The following is a 19,929-nucleotide window of genomic DNA, read 5'->3' as shown; positions in this document are numbered from 1 at the left end:
AAAAGCCAAGAAGCTTGCCTTTGCTTTGTTTACATCAGTGCATTATGATTTTGAGCCATTATATCTCTTCATAATTGCCACTGTTTTAGGGCTTATGAAATTTAAAGTCTTAACTTATGTGTTAACCAGCCAAATCTTTTCAAGCATCTGTGTGTGGTATGAGAATTCGTATTGTGTTCTCTGCTGTTTTCAGTTGTTTCAGTCAAAGAAAAAATGCCCGTCTTAAAACTTTTCCTCTGCTTCAAATACAGCTCCCAAGCCCAGGCTGATTGGAATTAATCAGTCCTCCCTTAAAAGGGCAAAAGCACAAGGCTCGGCCCTGGCTTTCCCAGCTCCTCTGGCCTCGCTGCTCCATGGACCTATGACCTACGCTGGTGAAACGAAGCCGGCTTGAATGGGGGCTTCACTATTGTGTGCTGCTGAACCTGGGCCTAGCGCCTGGCAGGCTTTGGTGAATGTTCAGAAAATGACAATTCATTTCGCGTCAGCGAGGGCACACCAGCTTTGAATATTATGCTGCTGTTCAAATGCACAATTTTGACAATTACCTAGCAATGCCCAAAGTCGTCATAATTGTTAGTGTCTTGCACGTGACGTTCCTTGTAACCATTTAATAAATACAGTGGGAAGTCTCCACGGCTGCCTCAGTGTGGAAAACGCAAAGACTCCCGTGTGTGCGATCTTGTTGAATGTTTTGGTTGAAAGTATGTGTTTTGAAAAATCATTGCTTTGTTTGCAGCAGTAAAGCTGACGGTAGAGTTTCCAACACAAAAGCCTGTGTGGTCACGCCGGGAGCTCACGGCCTTCCAAGCGGCCCTTATCCCGCGTTGGTGCCCAGGCACCCAGTGCCCTGTTTCACCAGGCCCAGTCACTCCAGCTCCAGCAGCACTGAGAGCCCACGAACGCAGACGGCGAGAGCGAGGTGGGGGAGGGCAGCCGGAAATGCGCGCGCGGCTCTCTGGGAAATGGAGTTAGGCGCGCGCAGGCGCAGTGTCGGCTGCCGGTGCTGCGGCCTTTGTCTCGCAGTCAGGAGGGTGAGCTAGGCCGGCGAGGCGGGGGAGGGGAGGCCAGGCCGGGCCGGGCCGGGTGCGGGGGGTCCGGGGATCTTCCTGGGGCCCTGGCGGGGCGAGTTGCCAGCAGCGCGCGTCCGTGTGGAGTCCGTTATGCTGCCGGGGGCCTGGGGAAGGCCGTTTCGGGGCTGTCAGGGGCAGACTTTGGGGGGCATCCCTAGTCTGAGAGGAGGGCGGGGCCCAATGCCCAGCTGGCCTGGAGCTGCTCCGACGGCCCCTGAGGGAACGCGCGCCCCGCCCCTGGCCCCACCTCTGCCCCACACCGGGCACTGGGCCGCCACCTTTGTTAATGAAGAGAGAAACTGAGGCATAGTGTCCAGGGCCAGGGGACCGCAACCACCAGGCCCTTATCACTGTAGCATTAAGGCCCAGAGTCTGCGCAGCAGACGTGTGTCGGCACCCGCCAGGCCCTCAGCTTCCCTCAGGCAGGAAAACCCTAGGCTGCCCTTCCCCGAGCGGACGGCCGCCCCATACACAGCAGGCGCTTAAACGGGTACGCGGGGCCCTGGACGGCTCTCCGCGGAGCTCCCCAGGCTCTGGCGCAGTTCCGCGGCTTGGGGACCTGAGCACCGACTCTGCCTGCCCCGCTGCTCACCTCCCCTTTCCCACAGAGCAGGGCCAGCCGTTCCTGCCAGAAGCCAGGGCATGACCCCTGGGCTGCGCGTCTCCACAGACCCGGTGAGAATCTCGGCCTCCTTGCGCGTGTCCTCCACCTCGTGCCCGGCCTCGTCCTCGCGTGCGGCCTTCTCACGCCCGGCCTCCTCTTTGCACCCCGTCCCTACTCGCGCGCAGCCTCCTCCTTGTGCCCGGCCCCTACTTGCGTGTCCGGCCCCTACTCGTGCCCGGCCTCCTGTTCCGCGCCAAGCTCCCCAACCATAGCCTGCCTCTGAAAGGACCGCCCACGCTGCGCTGGAGGTCAGCGGGCACGGGTCCCTGTCTGAGTGGGCTTTATGTTTGTGCGGCCGTCACTGCATACCTGAGGCTGGGTGATGTCAGACAATTGTAGGTGCCCCGGCTCTGCAGTCTGAAGTTGAAGGCCTTAGCATGCTCTGCGCTCCAAGATGGCGCATGGAGTGCCGCTTCCTCAGACATCATGGAGGCCAAGGGGGCGGAACTTGCCTTTTTATGATGACATTAACCCCACCCATAAGCCACCAGAAGAAACCAGCCTCCTGTAGGAATGTCAGAAAACCCGTACAAGGGGACTGGTGCGGTGGCTTGTAGCTGTAATCCCAGCTACGGGGGAGGATTGCTTGAGCCCAGGAGTTGGAGGCTGCAGTGAGCCATGATGTGCCACTGCACTCCAGCCTGAATGACAGTGAGACCCTGTCTCTAAAAAATTAAAAAACAAACCCAGATTTGGCCGGGCGCGGTGGCTCACGCCTGTAATCCCAGCACTTTGGGAGGCCGAGGCGGGCGGATCACGAGGTCAGGAGATCAAGACCATCCTGGTGAACACGGTGAAACCCCGTCTCTACTAAAAATACAAAAAAAAAAAATTAGCCGGGCGTGGTGGTGGGCGCCTGTAGTCCCAGCTACTCAGGAGGCTGAGGCAGGAGAATGGCGTGAACCTGGGAGGCGGAGCTTGCAGTGAGCCAAGATCATGCCACTGCACTCCAGCCTGGGCGACAGAGCGAGACTCCCTATCGGGAAAAAAAAAAAAAAAACCACCCAGATTGAGTCTTTAGACTTCTACTACTAGCTTTATAACTTTGTTTATCCCCTAGGCTGAAGTGCAGTGATGCAATCATGGCTCACTGTGCTTCAAACTTAGGTGCTCAGGTGATCCTCCCACCTCAGCCTGTTGAGCAGCTGGGACCACGGGCATGCGACACCATGCCGGGCTGGTCCACTCCTTTATTGTTGGCTCCCTCCATTTCTTATTTCAAGAGACGAATTATTGGAAACGGGCATGACGCCTTAGATTCTAAGATCCTCCTCCTCATCAGCAGGGCCCCCCTCCAGGCCCCACAGAAAAACCTGACCCAAAACCCCAGACCAAAGAGAACTCCATCTGACCCAGGCTGGCGGGCATTTACCAGCTACCCCACCAGCAGCCAGTGCCAGGGTTGGCTTGGCTGAGAACACTCGTGTGATGTTTCAGGAGCAAGTGACCTTTGAGGACGTGGTAGTGGAATTCAGCCAGGAGGAGTGGGGGCAGCTGAAGCCTGCCCAGAGGACCCTGTACCGTGATGTAATGCTAGACACCTTCAGGCTTCTGGTCTCTGTGGGTAAGGCCACACCCATGTCTTATCTGATGATCTGTCCCTGACATGGATTCTGATTCTACTAGGTTAAATATTTATAGGACTGAGCTTTAAAAGCAAATGCCTGGGGCTGTATGTCTTGGGCTTTAAGAACCTGACTGTTTTAATGTAGGAAATATCAATTAAGACCAATATTAGCAAGTCTGACTCAACCTGAAATCAACAGAAGCAGAGAAGCATGAGGTGAGGGAAACACACTGGGTCTGAAGACTACAGAATCCCAGGGTAGACCAGGGTCTTCTGTAGAGCTGTCAGGAGCCCCTCCTTCTTCAACACCTCCCTCTGCACTTCTGTCTTAGTCTGTTAGGGCTGCTAAAATACCTTAGACTGGGTAATTTTAAACAATAGATATTTGTTGCTCACAGTTCTGGAGGCTGGGAAGCCTAAGATCAAGGTGTCAGCAAATTCAGTGTTTGGTGAGGGCTTGCTCCTCACTGATGGCACTTTCGTCCTGTGTCCTGACATGCCATAAGGGGCAAAGGAGCTCTCTCAAGCTTCTTTTATAAGGGCACTGATCCCATTCATGAGTGGAGCCCTCATGAATTAATCACTTCCCCAAGGCCCCACCTCAACACTATCACAGTAGGTATTATGTTCTAACGTTTGAACCTTTTTTATTTATTTTTTAATTTTTTATTTTTGAGACAGAGTCTCGCTGTGTTGCCCAGGCTGGAGTGCAGTGGTGCGATCTCGGCTCACTGCAAGCTCTGCCTCCCGGGTTCACACCATTCTCCTGCCTCAGCCTCCTGAGTAGCTGGGACTATAGGTGCCCGCCACCACGCCTGGCTAATTTTTTTTTTTTTTTGTATATTTAGTAGAGACGGGGTTTCTCCGTGTCAGCCAGGATGGTCTCGATCTCCTGACCTCGTGATCCACCCGCCTCAGCCTCCCAAAGTGCTGGGATTACAGGCGTGAGCCATTGCGTCCGGCCTGAACCTTTTTTATTTTTAAGAAACAGGGTCTTGTTCTCTTGCCCAGGGTGGAGTGCTGTGGCACAGTCATACTTACTGCACACTCAACCTCCTGGCTCAAGTAAACCTCCCATTTCAGTCTCCCAAGTAGCTGGGACTATAGGTGCATACCACCACACCTAGCTAATTTTTAAAATTTTTGTAGAGACGGGACCTTACTGTGTTGCCCAGGCTGCCCTCAAGCTTCTAGGCTAAAGTGATCCTCCCACCTCAGCCTCCCAAAGTGCTGGAATTACAGACATAAGCCACTACGCATAGTCTGAATTTTAGGGGGACACCGACATTCATACCATAGCAATCTCTTTCTGGCTTCATTTCCAGAGAGGCTCCTCTGGAGGTGACAAGACAACTGCCTGGGGTGCCTTTCCTGCGACCAAGACTAGCAGAAAAGACAGGGTTTGTGTCCCAGGGTTGTCCTGGTTTGGCTGCCAGGTCTTCTTCACAGTGATCATTGATGCCAGCGGGCAGGGGAGGAACCAGAGTTCTGATTGTCCAGGCTTGGGTCACATGTCCACCCCAGAACTAGGGGTAGGGTCAGGGACTGAGAGTAGGGGAATGAGTCCCTGAGGAACATCCAGGGCTGTGGGTATGACAGCTGAAGTTACTTGGGGGGCCCCAGCCATCTGGGATCTGGAAGACCAAAGGTGGAATGGGCTGAGGCTCAGGAAGGGTCATGGGATACAAATGCTCACTCTATGGGTCTCTCCCTGAGCAGCACATTGGTTACTGAAGCTGAATGTCATCTCCCTGCTGGAGCAAGAGGCAGAGCTGCAGGCGGTGGACTCTGGACTTCCCCAAGGCGTGTACCCAGGTGAGATGGGAGCCCTTCGGGGCTGAGAGAAGCCTGTCCATGCTTGCTTCCTGGTTTCTCCCTCTGCATCTGCTCTCTAATTCTTCACAGCAAATTTACTACTCAGTCTTAGTGAGGATTTACCAAGCACCCATTTTGCTGTGAGTGATGACACCAAGTCCTCATCTCCACTGAATTTATATTCTTGGTGAGGGAGTGGGGGAAACAAACAATAAATCGGTAAAATAATAATAATAGAACAAGTTGGACGATTACAGATTGTGATGAATGCCGAGAAAATGAGCAATGAGGTAGAGGAGACTAGCAGAGAGATGAGGGGGTGAGGAGACTAGCAGAGAGATGAGGGATAGCCTCTCCAAGGAGGTGACATGTGACCTGAAGCCTGAGCCATGAGGCAGTCTGAGCGAACAGTAGTATTTCAGGCAGAGGAAACAGCAGGTGCAAAGGCCTGAAGTCATGCATCAGTCAGCTCTTGCGTAGGAAAAGCACTCTGACCTCAGTGGTTTAAACCAAATAATTGTTTATAACTCATGTGTCTGTGGGTCAGTGGATCCAGGCTGGGCCCTGCCATGTGCCTGTAGGGTGATTGGTAGGTAGCAGAGGTATCCCAGCCCGCTGACAGACAATTTCCCATTGGCATCAGGTGGGAAGAGTGACCTGTAACCAGAGTCCAGGAGGGATGGCCAGTGTGGGAACGGGTCACAGTAGGGTCCCTCCACATCGATACCAGTCAGCCCTTACCCAATATATTAGTTTCCTATTGCTCCTCCTGCAACAAGTTACAACTGACCCTTGAATAACATGGGTTTGAACTGTGTGGGTCCATTTATACATGGAACTTCTTCTGCCTGTGCCGCCCCTGAGACAGCAAGACCAACCCCTCCTCCTACTCCTCAGCCTACTCACTGTGAAGACAACGAGGATGAAGATCTTTATGGTGGTCCACTTCCATTTAATGCATAGTAAATATATTTTCTCTTCCTTATGATTTTTTTAAATAGCATTTTCTTTAGCTTACTTTAAGAACACATTATATAATACATATACAAAATCTATGTTAACTAAGGGCTGGGAGCAGTGGCTCACACCTATAATCCCAGCACTTTTAGAGGCCAAGGCAGGTGGCATTTGAGGTCAGGAGTTCAAGACCAGCCTGGCCAACATGGTGAAACCCCGTCTCTACAACAAAAACCACACACACACACAAAAATTGGCTGGCCATGGTGGCACGCTCCTGTAGTCCCAGCTACTCAGGAGGCTGAGGCAGGAGAACTACTTGAACCTAGGAGGCGGCGGTTGCAGTGAGCCAAGATCACGCCACTGTGCTCCAGCCTGGGTGACAGAGCAAGACCACGTCTCAAAAAAAACAAAGTGTTAACTATTTATTTTATCAGTATGGTCAACAGTAAGCTATTAGTTAAGTTTTTGGGGAGTCAAAAGCTATACACAGATTTTCGATTGTACTGGGGTCAGTGGCCCTAGCCCCCTCATTGTTCAAGGGTCAACAATACTACACTTCGTAGCATAAAGCAAAGCAAATTATCTTAAAGTTCAGGAGATCAGAAGTCCAAAATGGGTCTACCTGGGATATAATAAAGATGTCAGCAGGGCATCATTCCTACTGGAGGCTCTAGGGAAGGGAAGAATCCATTTCTTTCTTTCTCTCCTTTTTGTTTTTTTAAGAGATGGGGTCTTGCTATCTTGCCCAGGATGGAGTCCAGTGGTATGATCATGGCTCACAACAACCTTGACCTTCTGGGCTCAGGTGATCCTCCTGCCTCAGCCTCCTGAGTAGCTGAGACTACAGGTGTGTCACCATGCCCGGCTAATTTTTTTTTATTTTTTGTAGAAACAAGGTCTCGTCATTTTGCCCAGGTATGTCTTGAACTCTTGGGCTCAAGGAGTCCTCCCGCCTCAGCTGCCCAAAGTGTTGAGATTACAGGCACGAGGCCCTGTGTCTGGCTAACAATTCATTTCTTTGCATTTTTCAGTTTCTAGAGGCACCCACATTCCTTGGCTATGGCCTTGTCCATCTTCACAGCCAGCAAGGCCTGGTCAAGTCACACATCATATTCACTCTGACTCTGACCCTTCTGCCTTTTTTCCCCATTTAAGGACCCTCGTGATTACACAGGTCCACCCGGATAATCCAGTGTAATTTCTCTATCTTAATGTTAGCTGATTAGCAACCTTAATTCCTCCCTCCCATGTAATTGGAAACATACAGGTTCTAGGGTTAGGATGTGGGCATCTTGGGAAGCCACTATTCTGCCATTCACTCCTGGCTTAACTTTTTTTTTTTAATTGAACTTTTCACTGAAACATAACAATATGGGGAAAGTGCCCACATCACACCTCTAGGCCACTGTGGGGTCAGGGTAGGGGCAGCACGCACCCAGGTCATGGCTGTGCAGAGAGGGCTGGGTACCAGGGCAAAAAGAGAGTCCTGCCACGAAGGAAGAGGAGGGAATGCATTTGTTCATTCATTAAGCATGTATATTGAGCTCTTGCTGTGGGCTATAGATACAGTGGTAAGCAAGGTGAACAGAAACCCCTACCCTCAAGGGGTTCCCAGTTAGTGAAACGGACAAAATAAGGCAGACCAAAGTACTCTAATACGCCACAGGTCATTTTTCTTCCTCTTAGTGATGCACATTGCAGCTATTCCTGTTTGTGGGGAGCAGATAGTTTCCTTTACATCTAGAGTGAGGTGGCACAACAGCATATGCTGCCAGGAAGAAGCTGGGTGTCAGCCAACTTTCCCCATGCAGCACCTTTTTCTCTGTTGCCACCTGGCATTGTGGAGGCCACTGTAGCTGGGGCCAGGGTGCCACACTGTTCTTTCCAAGTCCAGTGCCTCTGTGCATCTGAGTGCTCTCTCCTGGGCATCCCCTCTGCATCCTCCTCTGTGCTCCCCTCACAGACTGCATTCATACTCCTTGTGCCAACTGTTTTTTCCTCCCTCTTCTCTTCCTTTCCTTATTCTGTTCTTTCCTCTTCCTTTCCTTATTTCTTATTTTCCTCTTCCTTATTCTGTGTTTCCCTCTCTTCCTTTCCTGGTTTGCAAAACTATATTTTTAAATGGTCAAAGCTACTCGAACCTTGAACATTTCAAAATCATTAGTTTTATCCTTCCTCTTCCCATCTCACCACAAACTCTTTTGCCGTGGAACAGAGATTAAGGGACATTTCCAGTTTTTGCTTCTTTCAGACTTGGAAACTAGACCCAAAGTCAAACTGTCGGTTCTAAAGCAAGGCATCTCTGAAGAAATATCCAACAATGTCATCTTGGTAGAAAGATTCCTGTGGGATGGTCTGTGGTACTGCAGGGGTGAGGACACTGAGGGCCACTGGGAATGGAGTTGTGAGAGCCTAGAGAGCCTGGCAGCACCGGTGGCCTTCACGCCTGTGAAGACGCCTGTTCAGGAGCAGTGGCAGAGGAATGGGTTTGGGGAAAATGTAAGTCTGAACCCTGATCTCCCACATCAACCAATGACTCCTCAAAGACAAGGCCCCCACATGTGGGGAACAAGTGGAAAAAGGGAGAAGCCAGACCCAAATGCTCTACAGAAAACCTGTGTGAAAGAGAAACCCTACAAATGTCAGGAATGCGGAAAGGCCTTTAGTCACAGCTCAGCACTTATCGAACACCACCGGACGCACACAGGAGAGAGACCTTACGAATGTCACGAATGTGGAAAAGGCTTCCGGAACAGCTCGGCACTTACCAAACACCAGAGAATCCACACTGGGGAGAAACCCTATAAATGCACTCAGTGTGGGAGGACCTTCAACCAAATTGCCCCACTGATCCAGCACCAGAGAACTCACACAGGCGAGAAGCCCTATGAGTGCAGTGAATGTGGGAAATCCTTCAGCTTTAGGTCCTCCTTCAGCCAGCACGAGCGAACTCACACAGGCGAGAAGCCCTACGAGTGCAGTGAGTGCGGGAAAGCCTTCCGGCAAAGCATCCACCTCACCCAGCATCTGCGAATCCACACTGGGGAGAAACCCTATCAGTGTGGTGAGTGTGGCAAGGCCTTCAGCCACAGCTCGTCCTTGACCAAACACCAGCGAATCCACACAGGGGAGAAGCCCTACGAGTGCCATGAGTGTGGAAAAGCCTTCACCCAGATCACACCACTGATTCAGCACCAGAGGACCCACACAGGAGAAAAGCCCTATGAGTGCAGTGAGTGTGGGAAAGCTTTCAGTCAGAGCACACTCCTGACCGAGCATCGGAGGATTCACACGGGAGAGAAGCCCTATGGATGCAACGAGTGTGGGAAAACCTTCAGCCACAGCTCCTCACTCAGCCAGCATGAGCGGACACACACAGGAGAGAAGCCCTATGAGTGCAGTCAGTGTGGGAAGGCCTTCCGGCAGAGCACGCACCTCACCCAACACCAGCGAATACACACAGGGGAGAAGCCCTATGAATGCAATGACTGCGGCAAGGCGTTCAGCCACAGCTCGTCCCTCACCAAACATCAGCGAATCCACACTGGGGAGAAGCCCTACGAATGCAACCAGTGTGGCAGAGCCTTCAGCCAGCTTGCTCCCCTCATTCAGCATCAGAGGATCCACACAGGAGAGAAACCCTATGAATGTAACCAGTGTGGCAGAGCCTTCAGCCAGAGCTCCCTTCTCATCGAACACCAGAGGATTCACACCAAGGAAAAGCCCTATGGGTGCAATGAGTGTGGGAAATCCTTCAGCCACAGCTCCTCGCTCAGCCAGCACGAAAGGACGCACACTGGGGAAAAGCCCTATGAGTGTCACGATTGCGGAAAGTCCTTTAGACAGAGCACCCACCTCACTCAGCACCGGAGGATCCACACAGGAGAGAAGCCATATGCATGCAGGGACTGTGGAAAGGCCTTTACACACAGCTCCTCCCTTACCAAGCACCAGAGAACTCACACTGGATAAACCCACTCCACATGTGCTGGGGACATAGGAAGCCCTTAAGCCATAGCTCATCCCTTTCTAGATTTGACCCAATCATACACACGAGAAATACATATTCATACACAAGCCTTTTCACACAGCACTCCCCTCAGACACCCTCAGAGAGTTCACACTGATGGGAAATGACCATGGGAGTCCACCAAGCTCTAGGTCATCCATCCCTGCATCCAAATAGTAGGGAAATGTGGAGATAATCAATACTCAGGACCTTCAGCCTCAAACGCCCATTAGTGCTACGTTATAGAACCTACAAAAAAGAAGGCCGGGCGCGGTGGCTCACGCTTGTAATCCCAGCACTTTGGGAGGCCGAGGCGGGCAGATCACGAGGTCAGCAGATCGAGACCACAGTGAAACCCGGTCTCTACTAAAAATACAAAAAAAAAAATTAGCCGGGCGTGGTGGCGGGCGCCTGTAGTCCCAGCTACTCGAAGAGGCTGAGGCAGGAGAATGGCGGGAACCCGGGAGGTGGAGCTTGCAGTGAGCCGAGATCGCGCCACTGCACTCCAGCCTGGGAGACAGAGCAAGACTCCGTCTCAAAAAATAAAAATAAAAATAAAAATAGAACCTACAAAAAAGAAATGGAACAAGTGTAGTGGATCCAGGGAAAGCTTTTGTCCAAGGATTCACCGTATTCCAAACCAGAGATGTTCAAATTGGTGAGAAACCCAACAAATGCCTTTCATATATACAAGAACCAAATGAAGTCAGAATTTGCCATTATTGCACATTACATTTTTTGGGGGGAAAGTGCTTATGAATGGTACAGGTTGACTCTGATATTCATTCCCAAATGACAATATGGCAGAGTGTTCCAGAAATGAGAGTGGCATCTTTATGGAATCACTGTGGATACTGACTGTCTCAGTAAAAAGCTGTCTGGTTTGTGTGTATATTGTTTGATCAGGGTACGTGGCAGCCAGTCACAGATTGGAATTCCATATGACAAAGTATCAGTGTACTATAAACAGGTTTTTAGTTATCCCTGCATTATTTTTGTAATTAATCTTTATATGCAATGAGATTGAAAAGCTTTGTATGGGAAGACTCAAAATGTAAAGCTGCTTCCATAGAGTCTCACTGATTCTGAGATGGCTTTTGCTGCTCTGTTCTCCCTCTACATTTCTCTGCAGAACTCGCTTAGAAACACAGATATTTGTTTTACAAAAAGGGAGATTTTTCCTTTGATAAACCATCATCTTATAAGCAATAGCAAATTCATGTTAGAAACTTCTGTTTTGCAAGATTCATCTTTTTTGGGAAATGTTCAAGTTAATCCTCTCAAACTGCTTTTTCATTGTTTTCATACAATTTAACATTTTGTTAAACCCTAAGTCCACAAATAGCAGTCTTTCTGACAACTATAACCTTTAAATGGTGACTTGCTGCCCTCATTAGAAATTGGATTGGCTGGCCAGGCGCAGTGGCTCATGCCTGTAATCCCAGCACTTTGGGAGGCCAAGGTGGAAGGATCACCTGAGGTCAGGAGTTCAAGACCAGCCTGACCAACATGGAGAAACCCCATCTCTACTAAAAGTACAAAATTAGCCAGGCGTGGTGGCGCATGCCTGTAATCCTAGCTAATTGGGAGGCTGAGGCAAGAGAATCACTTGAACCTGGGAGATGGAGGTTGCGGTGAGCTGAGATCATACCATTGCACTCCAGCCTGGGCAACAAGAGTGAAACTCTGTCTCAAAAAAAAAAAAAAAGAAATTGATTGCATTGGCTGTTTTTTGTTATCAGCTGTTAGTTGTGGTTACATCCATCAATTTGATTTTTCTAATCCCAATGCTGGGATGTAAATTTCCAGTTACTTGAAATTTCTCTTGGGGAAACCATGTTGCAGATAGTCTTCCAATATTGCTTCTCAGTATGATTGTGGAGTGCCTCTTGGGATAAATGCCTTTGTTATTTACAAGCCACTGGAGAGCCAGGCATGGCTGCACCTGCCTCTAGTCCCAGCTGCTTGGGAGGTTGAGGCAGGAGGATCACTTGAACCCAGGAGTTCTGGGCTGTAGTGTGCTCTGCTGATTGGGTGTCCACACTAAGTTTGGCGTCAATATGACCTCCTGGGAGCAGATGACCACCAGCTTGCCTATGTAGGGGGGAACCAGAGCAGGTCAAAACTCCCATGCTGGTAGGGCTCACATCTGTAATCCCAGCACTTTGGGAGGCCAAGGCGGGCAGATCACCTGAGGTCAGGAGTCCAGGACCAGCCTGGCCAACATGGTGAAACCCCGTCTCTACTGAAAATACAAAATTAGCTGGGCACGGTGGTGCGTGCTTGTAATCTCAGCAATTTGGGAGGCTGAGGCAGGAGAATCACTTGAGCCTGGGAGGCAGAGGTTACAGTGAACCTAGATTGTGCCAGTGTACTCCAGCCTATGTGATAAGAGTGAAACTCAACCTCAAAAAAAAAAAAAAAAAAAAAAACTCCCATGCTGATCATTAGTGGGATGGTGCCTATGAATAGCCACTGTGCTCCAGCCTGGGCAACACGGCGAGACACCATCTCTAAAAAAATAAAAGCCACTGGAGAAAGCCAGGGTACACAGTGCATAGCAGCACTGTCTCATTGAAACCGTGCAAGTCATATAAATAACTTTAAATATTCTTGTAGCCCCATTTAAAAAGCAAGAAGAGAGCCAGGCACAGTGGCTCATGCCTGTAATCCCAGCACTTTGGGAGGCTGAGGTGGGCAGATCAGTTGAGGCCAGCCTGCCCAACATGGCGAAACCATGTCTCTGCTAAAAATACAAAAGTTAGCCAGGTGCAGTGGCATGCACCTGTAATCCCAGCTACTTGGGAGGCTGAGGCACGAGAATTGCTTGAGCCTGGGAGGCAGCAGTCAGCCAAGATTGCACCATTGCACTCTAGCCTGGATGACAGAGCAAGACTGTCTCAAAAAGAAAAAATGCAAGAAGAAACAGGTGAAACTAACGTTTACCCCTATATATCTCAAATGTTAGCAGTTTAACATGTCAATACGAAAAATTACTGAGATATTTGCATTCTTTCTGTTATGTGACATCTTCAGAATCTAGTGTGCATCTTTTTTTTTTTTTTTTTTTTGAGACAGAGCCTTGCCCTGTCACCCAGACTGGAGTGCAATAGCACAATCTTGGCTCACTGCAACCTCCACCTCCCAGGTTCAAGTGATTCTCCTACCTCAGCCTCCTGAGTACCTGGGACTACAGGCATGTGCCACCACGCCTGGCTAATTTTGTAGTTTTAGTAGAGATGGGGTTTCTCCATGTTGGTCAGGCTGGTCTCGAACTCCTGACCTCATGTGATCCGCCCGCCTCGGCCTCCCAAAGTGCTGGGATTACAGGCATGAGCCACCACTCCCGGCCTAGTGTGCATCTTATACTTTCATCACATCTCAGAGTTCACCATAGCGACATTTCAAGTGCCCATTTGACACGTGTAGCCAGCTGGTGTCTGTACTGGTGCAGCTCAACAGCCTGGTCTTTGGTCAGCTGTTTTGTCCTCCTTCCTTTACTACCTGTGTCCTCCTGCCTTTCCCTGTGTTCCTATCCTTGTGTAGCATCTTGTGCTCAAGGAAACCAAATGTGCTAGGAAGATCTGCTGCTTTAGGTAATTGGAATGACAGGTGCCTACTCATTTCAGGCTCCCTAGGATATTATTCTTATCACAGAACATTACATTCAGGAAAGAGATTATGGCCAGTCTATTCCAGTTCGGTTCAGTAAAAATGGAATCTAGCACATGCACTTTTGCAGTCCTTTGAAAGTGCTAGATTGGCATAATCACCAAGAAACAGTAATGTGAGTTCCTTCCTCTCCACTCAGCCCCTCTTCATCAGACCTCCTTCAGTGACACAGGGGAAATACAGCAAGGATTGGGTACTACAGAGAGGTGCCCACAGTATCACTTCTCTCCCAAGCCAGGGAAAGAGATGAGATTCCTCTCCCTGATGGTGCCAAGCCAGTGGAAGGGCACTGTGGGGGTTACACCCTCCTGAGTCTAGAGGACCTTGCTTACTACACCTCAGTTACTGGCACACAAGTAGATCAAATGGGAAAACAGATGAATGCAGGTGAAATAAGAATGAGGGAGAGTTCTGAGGCTAGTTCAGGAAAGGCCATACAGCGTCTGTCTTTTTTTGCTGGAACACTTGTGCTTGGAGCCCTGAGACACCACTTGAGAAACCCACGGGCCCAAGGCCACCATGAATGCTGTGGGGATGAAGCCACACAGGCTCTGCTCAGGGTGTCAGTTCACTCCTAATCTGAATCTCCCCAGCCTCATCAGGCCTGTGACAGAACAGTCTTCAGATGATTCCAGCCTCCCAGCTTTCAAGGTACCTAAGCCTTCAAGTTCCCAGCTGAGGCCCCAAACATGGTGGAGCCGACCAAAGTCATCCCTGAATGTGCCTTTTTTTTTTTTTTTTTTTGAGAGAGAGTCTAGCTCTGTTGCCCAGGCTGGAGTGCAATGGCATGATCAAGGCTCACTGCAGCCTCCACCTCCTGGGCTCAAGCAATTCTCCTGCCTCAGCCTCCCAAGTAGCTGAGATTACAGTGTGTGCCACCATGCCTGGCTAATTTTTGTATTTTTAGTAGAGACAAGGTTTCACCATGTTGGCCAGGCTGGTCTCAAACTCCCGACCTCAGGTGATCCACCCGCCTCAGTCTCCCAAAGTGCTGGGATTATAGGAGCAAGTCACTGCACCCAGCCTGAGGTCTGTTTTTTTAACTGTGCAGGCACCCCCTCCACGCCACACTGCCTCTTGCACCTCCTCTGGCCATGTGATATGTCTGCTCCTACTTCCCCTTCCACCATGAGTAAAAGCTTCCTGACGCCTCCCCAGAAGCTGAGCAGATGCCAGTGCCCTGCTTCCTGTACAGCCTGCAGAACTATGAGCCAGTTAAACCTCTTTTCTTTATAAGTTACTCAATCTCAGGCATTTCTTTATAGCAATGCAAGAATGGCCTAACACAATGACCACAGTTTCTGGGTGTGCAGCCATGAGACTGAGAGGAAGCTCTGGTTCTTTGGCAAGGAAAGGTTCTGTCTCTTTCTGGATGTAAAGGGAGAAATATGCTGCCTACCACCTGCAAGCACAGAGAGGACCATCCTGGACAGAGTCAGCTCAGAGAAGACAGCAAAGCCCAAGCTCATCTACAATTCAAGCAGGGGCCCCACCCTGGAACTTGCATCCTGGCCTTTCACAGCAAATAAATAATAACCTCAGCTGGGCGTGGTGGCTCATGCCTGTAATCCCAGCACTTTGGGAGGCTTGCTCGAACCCAGGAGTTCAAGACCAGCCTGGGCAACATAGTGAGACCCCATCTCTACAACAGATAAAAAATTAGCCAGGCATGGTAGCGTGTGCCTGTAGTCCCAGCTACGCAGTAGGCTAAGGCAGGACTATCACTTGAACCCAGGTATTTGAGGCTGCAGTGAGCTATGGTTTCACCACTGCACTCCAGACCATGTTTCTAAAAAAATAAGTAAATAATATCCTAAAGTGTATACAATTTTGAGTTGGATTTCTGGTGACTGGCAGCCAAAAATGCATCTTGGGTGGAAGAATCACAGAAAGTAGAGAATTAAGTAAGCTTTGGCTTCCCATTGTGTTTCTGAAAAAAAGTCAGGGAAGCTGGTGCGATGGTTTGGATATTTGTCCCCTCCAAATCTCATGTTGAAATGTGATCCCCAGTGTTGGAGGTGGGGCCTGGTGGAGGTATGTGGGCTCTGGGGTGGATCCCACATGAATGGCTTGGTGCTGTCCTCACGGGAATGAGTGAGTTCTCACTTTATGAGTTCATCCAAGAGATGGTTTTTTAAAGGAGCCTGGCACGTCCTCCCCTCTCTCTTGTTTTCTCTCTCACTATGTGATGCGCCACCTCCCCTTTGCCTTCCGCCATGATTGGAAGCTTCCTGAGGCCTCCCCATAGTGCAGATGTCAGCACTATGCTTCCTATACAGCCTGCAGAACCGTGAGCCAAGTAAACCTCTTTTCTTTTAAATTACCCGTCCTCAGGTATTCCTTTATAGCAGTGTAAACAAACTAACACAACCAGGGCCCTTGGAAGTTTTGTGGAAGCACTGGGTAGGACTGACATGTGGTAGCCACTGTCCCTCCTGAGCCTCCGCTTATACTGTATGTGAGAGGGAGATTCTTTCAGGCAGCAAGTATTTTCCAAGCACCAACTGTAGCTCAGGCACAATTCCAGACTCTGGCAACCAAACTGATGAAACTCATGGTCTCAGGAGCTTATATTTTGGTGGGGAAATGGAAAATAGAGAAATTAGGATGTTATGGGCACCTTACACAGTAAGTGTTATGTAGAAACAAAATGGTCCAGGAAGGGAAACCCCAGGCTGGGCACAGTGGCTCAAGCCTGTAATCCCAGCACTTTGTGAGGCCAAGGCAGGCAGATTGCCTGAGGTGGGGAGTTCAAGACCAGCCTGGCCAACATGGAGTAAACCCCGTCTCTACTAAAAACACAAAATTAGCTGGGCATGGTGGCACGTGCCTGTAATCCCAGCTACTAGGGAGGCTGAGGCAGGAGAATCTCTTGAACCCGGAAGGCAGAGGTTGCAGTGAGCCGAGTTTGCACAATTGCATTCCAGCCTGGGCAACAAGAGCGAAACTCCGCCTCAAAAAAAAAAAAAAAAAAAAAAAGGGAAACCCCAAGTCCTCTGGACGTTTTTTTTTTTTTTGAGGTAGGGTTTTGCTTTGTCACGAAGGCTGTAGTTTCAACCTCCTGGGCTGAAATGATCTGTCCCACCTCAGCCTCCTGAGTAGGTGGGACTACAGGCATGTGCCACCATGCCTGGTTAACTTTTAAATGTTTTTAGGGATGAGGTCTTGGTATGTTGCCCAGGCTGGTCTCAAACTCCTGGGCCCAAGCGATCCTCTTGTCTCAGCCTCGCAAATGCTGGGATTACAGGCATCAGCCACTGCGCCCAGCCTCTCTGGACTTCTCAGTTACCTGAGCCAATTCATTCCTTTTTGGCTTAGCCCCATGGCAAGTAATACAAATTCAATCCAATTAAAGAAACACAACTGGTAAGCTGGGTGTGGTGGCTCATGCCTGTAATCCCAGCACTTTGGGAAGCCAAGATGGATGGATCATTTGAGGTCAGCAGTTTGAGACCAGCCTGGCCAACATGGTGAAATCCTGTCTCTACTAAATATACAAAAAAAAAAAAAAAAAAAAAAAAAAAATTAGCCGTGCGTGGTGGCACGTGCCTTTACTGCCAGCTACTTGGGAGGCTGAGGCAGGAGAGTTGCTTGAACCCGGGAGGCGGAGCTTGCAGTAAACCAGGATTGCGCCACTACACTCTAGCTTGGGCGACAGAGAAAGGCTCTGTCTCAAAAAAAAAAAAGAGAAAAAAAAAAAACACACACACACACAACTGGTAAATTACCTGCCCCTCAAAGTGCAGTGATGATTAAATGAGCTCCTAGAATCCCAAAGCATGTGGCAAAATATAAAGCGAATGTAAAACATCCGTTCATTTGTGTCACTTGTAAAACTGTCATGCCCATTAAATGCCCAAAAAAAGAGGCTGTTTCTGAAGACAGTCTCTTTGTTATAGTACACACATACTTTATATAGCAGCACATAGACGTATATATTTAGATACTGTACACATTCATATAGAGAGGAGGAGGTTAAAGCTTTAGCTGTCCTTAGGAGAAGCCAAGAGTGATATCATGAAACCACACGTCGCTGACTCTAGCCCACATCTGAACTCAGTGATTTAGATTTCTGCTGGGAGGCTTTCCTGCCTTCAAAGGCCGCTCCATGCCATTTCTTTTTCTTTCTTTCTTTTTTTTTTTTTTTAAATCCTTAGGGTCTTACTCTGTCACCCAGGCTGGAGGGCAGTGGTGTGATCATAGTTCACTGTAGCCTGGAGCTCCTAGGCTTAAGCAATCCTGCCTTAGCCTCCTTAGTAGCTGAGACTACAGGCATGCACCACCATGCCCAGCTAATTTTTTATTTTTTGTTAAGACAGGGGCCCACTATGTTGTCCAGGCTGGTCTCGAACTCCCAGACTCAAGCAATCCTCCCACCTTGGCCTCCCAAAGCACTTGGATTATAGTCATGAGCCACCACTCCACCATGGTCCACACGTTTCTGTCACACACTCACCCCCAAGTTCTGTTTCTTTTAGGAGAGGGAGGGCTTTAAAGGAAGGCCTCAGGGTTTACTGCCAAAGGAATTGATTCATTTATTCTTCTCTTTGAGCCCAGAGTAAACAAGTATAAACCACACAGAAAATGCCCCTGGCCCTATGTGGGTTGCAAGTTAGTGGGCAAGATAGGCAAAGCAGATCATCAGAAGAAAAGCAAGGTAAGTCATAGCGGAGAAAACACAGTAAGATGGGCCAGACGCAGTGGCTCACACCTGTAATTTCAACACTTTGTGAGGCTGAGGCGGGTGGATCACCTGAGGTCAGGAGTTCGAAACCAGCCTGGACAACATGGTGAAACCCGTCTTTACTAAAAAATACAGAAATTACCCAGGCATGGTGGCAGGCGCCTGTAATCCCAGCTACTTGGAAGGCTGGGGCAGAAGAATCGCTTGAACATGGGAGGCGAAGGTTGCAGTGAGCCGAGATTGTGCCACTGCACTCCAGCCTGGGCGACAAGAGCAAGACTTCGTCTCAAAAAAAAAAAGAAAAGAAAAAGTGATAAGATGAATACCAGCCAGAGATGATAACCACTTGGGGATTATTGTGTTTGGTGAATGGGGTGAGGGACGTCACATTAAAACCATGGCATCAGGGCAAACCTCTGTGAAAAGACAGGCAGAGCCACAGCTGGAGAGACCTCTCCAGTCCCGGGGCCTTGGTGAGGAGCTGGGGAGCTTAGATTTACCATGTCCCAGAAGCCACCCTCTCACTGAGCGGATTTCCCTGGCAGTTGCCCCCATCGCATGTGGCTGGTCCCTCAGGAGCCCGTCTCTCAAGAGCTACCTGGTCAGCCAGAGGCTGGATTTTGGAAAGCTGTTCATTTCATTGAGACATCTGGGAACCTTTCTACGAGTTCAGGTTCTCTCGGGTTGAGGGAAGGCTGGGCTGCACTATGTTTTGAGGCTCTGGCTTCGTGGATTTGCCATGAAAGTAAGCTGAAACTCTAGGTCCCTCACTTTCAGGGATCCCTTCAAGACCAAGCACCTAATTTTATCTTTGTAATTTTGAATTATTCTTCTGAAGAGGGACCCCTCAGTTGTGTGAGCCTTAGGCAAAACAAATCTGGATTGACCCCTGGTTCCAGCAACCCTCGTCTTGGAGACTTCTGCATGGACACTGGGAAGACAGAACCCAGCACTGCCAAGGGTAATGGATCTCGCATTTTGATGTGAGTGAAAACCACCTCAAGGTGGAAGGTGTTAAACCTGGGACCTTGCTTTGGTTGGTCCGAGGGGGTTTGGTAATCTGCACACCAAGGCACTGGGTGATTCTGAAACAGACCTGGAACCCTCAAGTGAGAACTGTGCCCAAACTTCCTGAAGCGGTTCCTCTGTGAAGCCCATAGTTCCCAAGTGTGGCCCCATCCCAGGAGCCTCTCAGGTTGAAGGAACGGCTACTAATAAATCACTGACTTTTCACTGGACTCAGGGTAGGCAGAATGGAGTATCTGCCTTGCTTTGCATCAAAAGCACATCACCCTATCCTGTTCTGTATCTGCCTGAAGGAAGTCCACAGGGTATTCCCAAGACCCATCAGACACCTCACTCATTTTTTCATGATACCCAAGAGACACACTTAGAATGTGCCAGGATACATATATACCAAACACATTATACTCACATCTCATACCCTGAAAAATGACTGGGAGACATAAATACACTGAGATGTCA

The 19,929-nt window shown here is 49.5% G+C and overlaps 1 protein-coding gene across 5 annotated transcripts; it reads left to right on the top strand.

The window, feature by feature from the left end:
* Nucleotides 1-965: 965 nt before the first annotated feature.
* ZNF135 (zinc finger protein 135) lies at nucleotides 966-10,077 on the top strand. Of its 5 annotated transcripts, none has more exons than XM_012500133.2 (5): nucleotides 983-1,034; nucleotides 1,682-1,748; nucleotides 3,175-3,301; nucleotides 5,024-5,119; nucleotides 8,331-10,077. In XM_012500133.2, exons 2-5 carry the CDS (start codon nucleotides 1,716-1,718, stop codon nucleotides 10,049-10,051), a joined length of 1,977 nt encoding a protein of 658 aa, XP_012355587.2. In that variant the 5' UTR covers nucleotides 983-1,034; nucleotides 1,682-1,715; the 3' UTR covers nucleotides 10,052-10,077. The 5 variants fall into 5 exon arrangements, with proteins under 5 accessions (XP_004089149.2, XP_004089148.2, XP_004089150.1 ...); XM_030819467.1 differs by having other exon boundaries at nucleotides 994-1,034; nucleotides 1,687-1,748; XM_004089101.3 differs by lacking the exon at nucleotides 1,682-1,748 and having other exon boundaries at nucleotides 966-1,034.
* Nucleotides 10,078-19,929: the final 9,852 nt, after the last annotated feature.

The sequence above is a fragment of the Nomascus leucogenys genome, chromosome 10 (assembly GCF_006542625.1).
Source record: "Nomascus leucogenys isolate Asia chromosome 10, Asia_NLE_v1, whole genome shotgun sequence".
NCBI lineage: Eukaryota > Metazoa > Chordata > Mammalia > Primates > Hylobatidae > Nomascus > Nomascus leucogenys.
This window is presented reverse-complemented; position numbering and strand designations above follow the sequence as displayed.

Coding starts and splice junctions, on each gene's coding strand:
- ZNF135 (XM_004089100.3), top strand. CDS start 966: ATGGAGTTAGGCGCGCGCAGGCGCAGTGTCGGCTGCCGGTGCTGCGGC. Junction 3,302..5,023: donor CAGGCTTCTGGTCTCTGTGG/GTAAGGCCACAC, acceptor CTCCCTGAGCAG/CACATTGGTTACTGAAGCTG. Junction 5,120..8,294: donor TCCCCAAGGCGTGTACCCAG/GTGAGATGGGAG, acceptor GCCGTGGAACAG/AGATTAAGGGACATTTCCAG.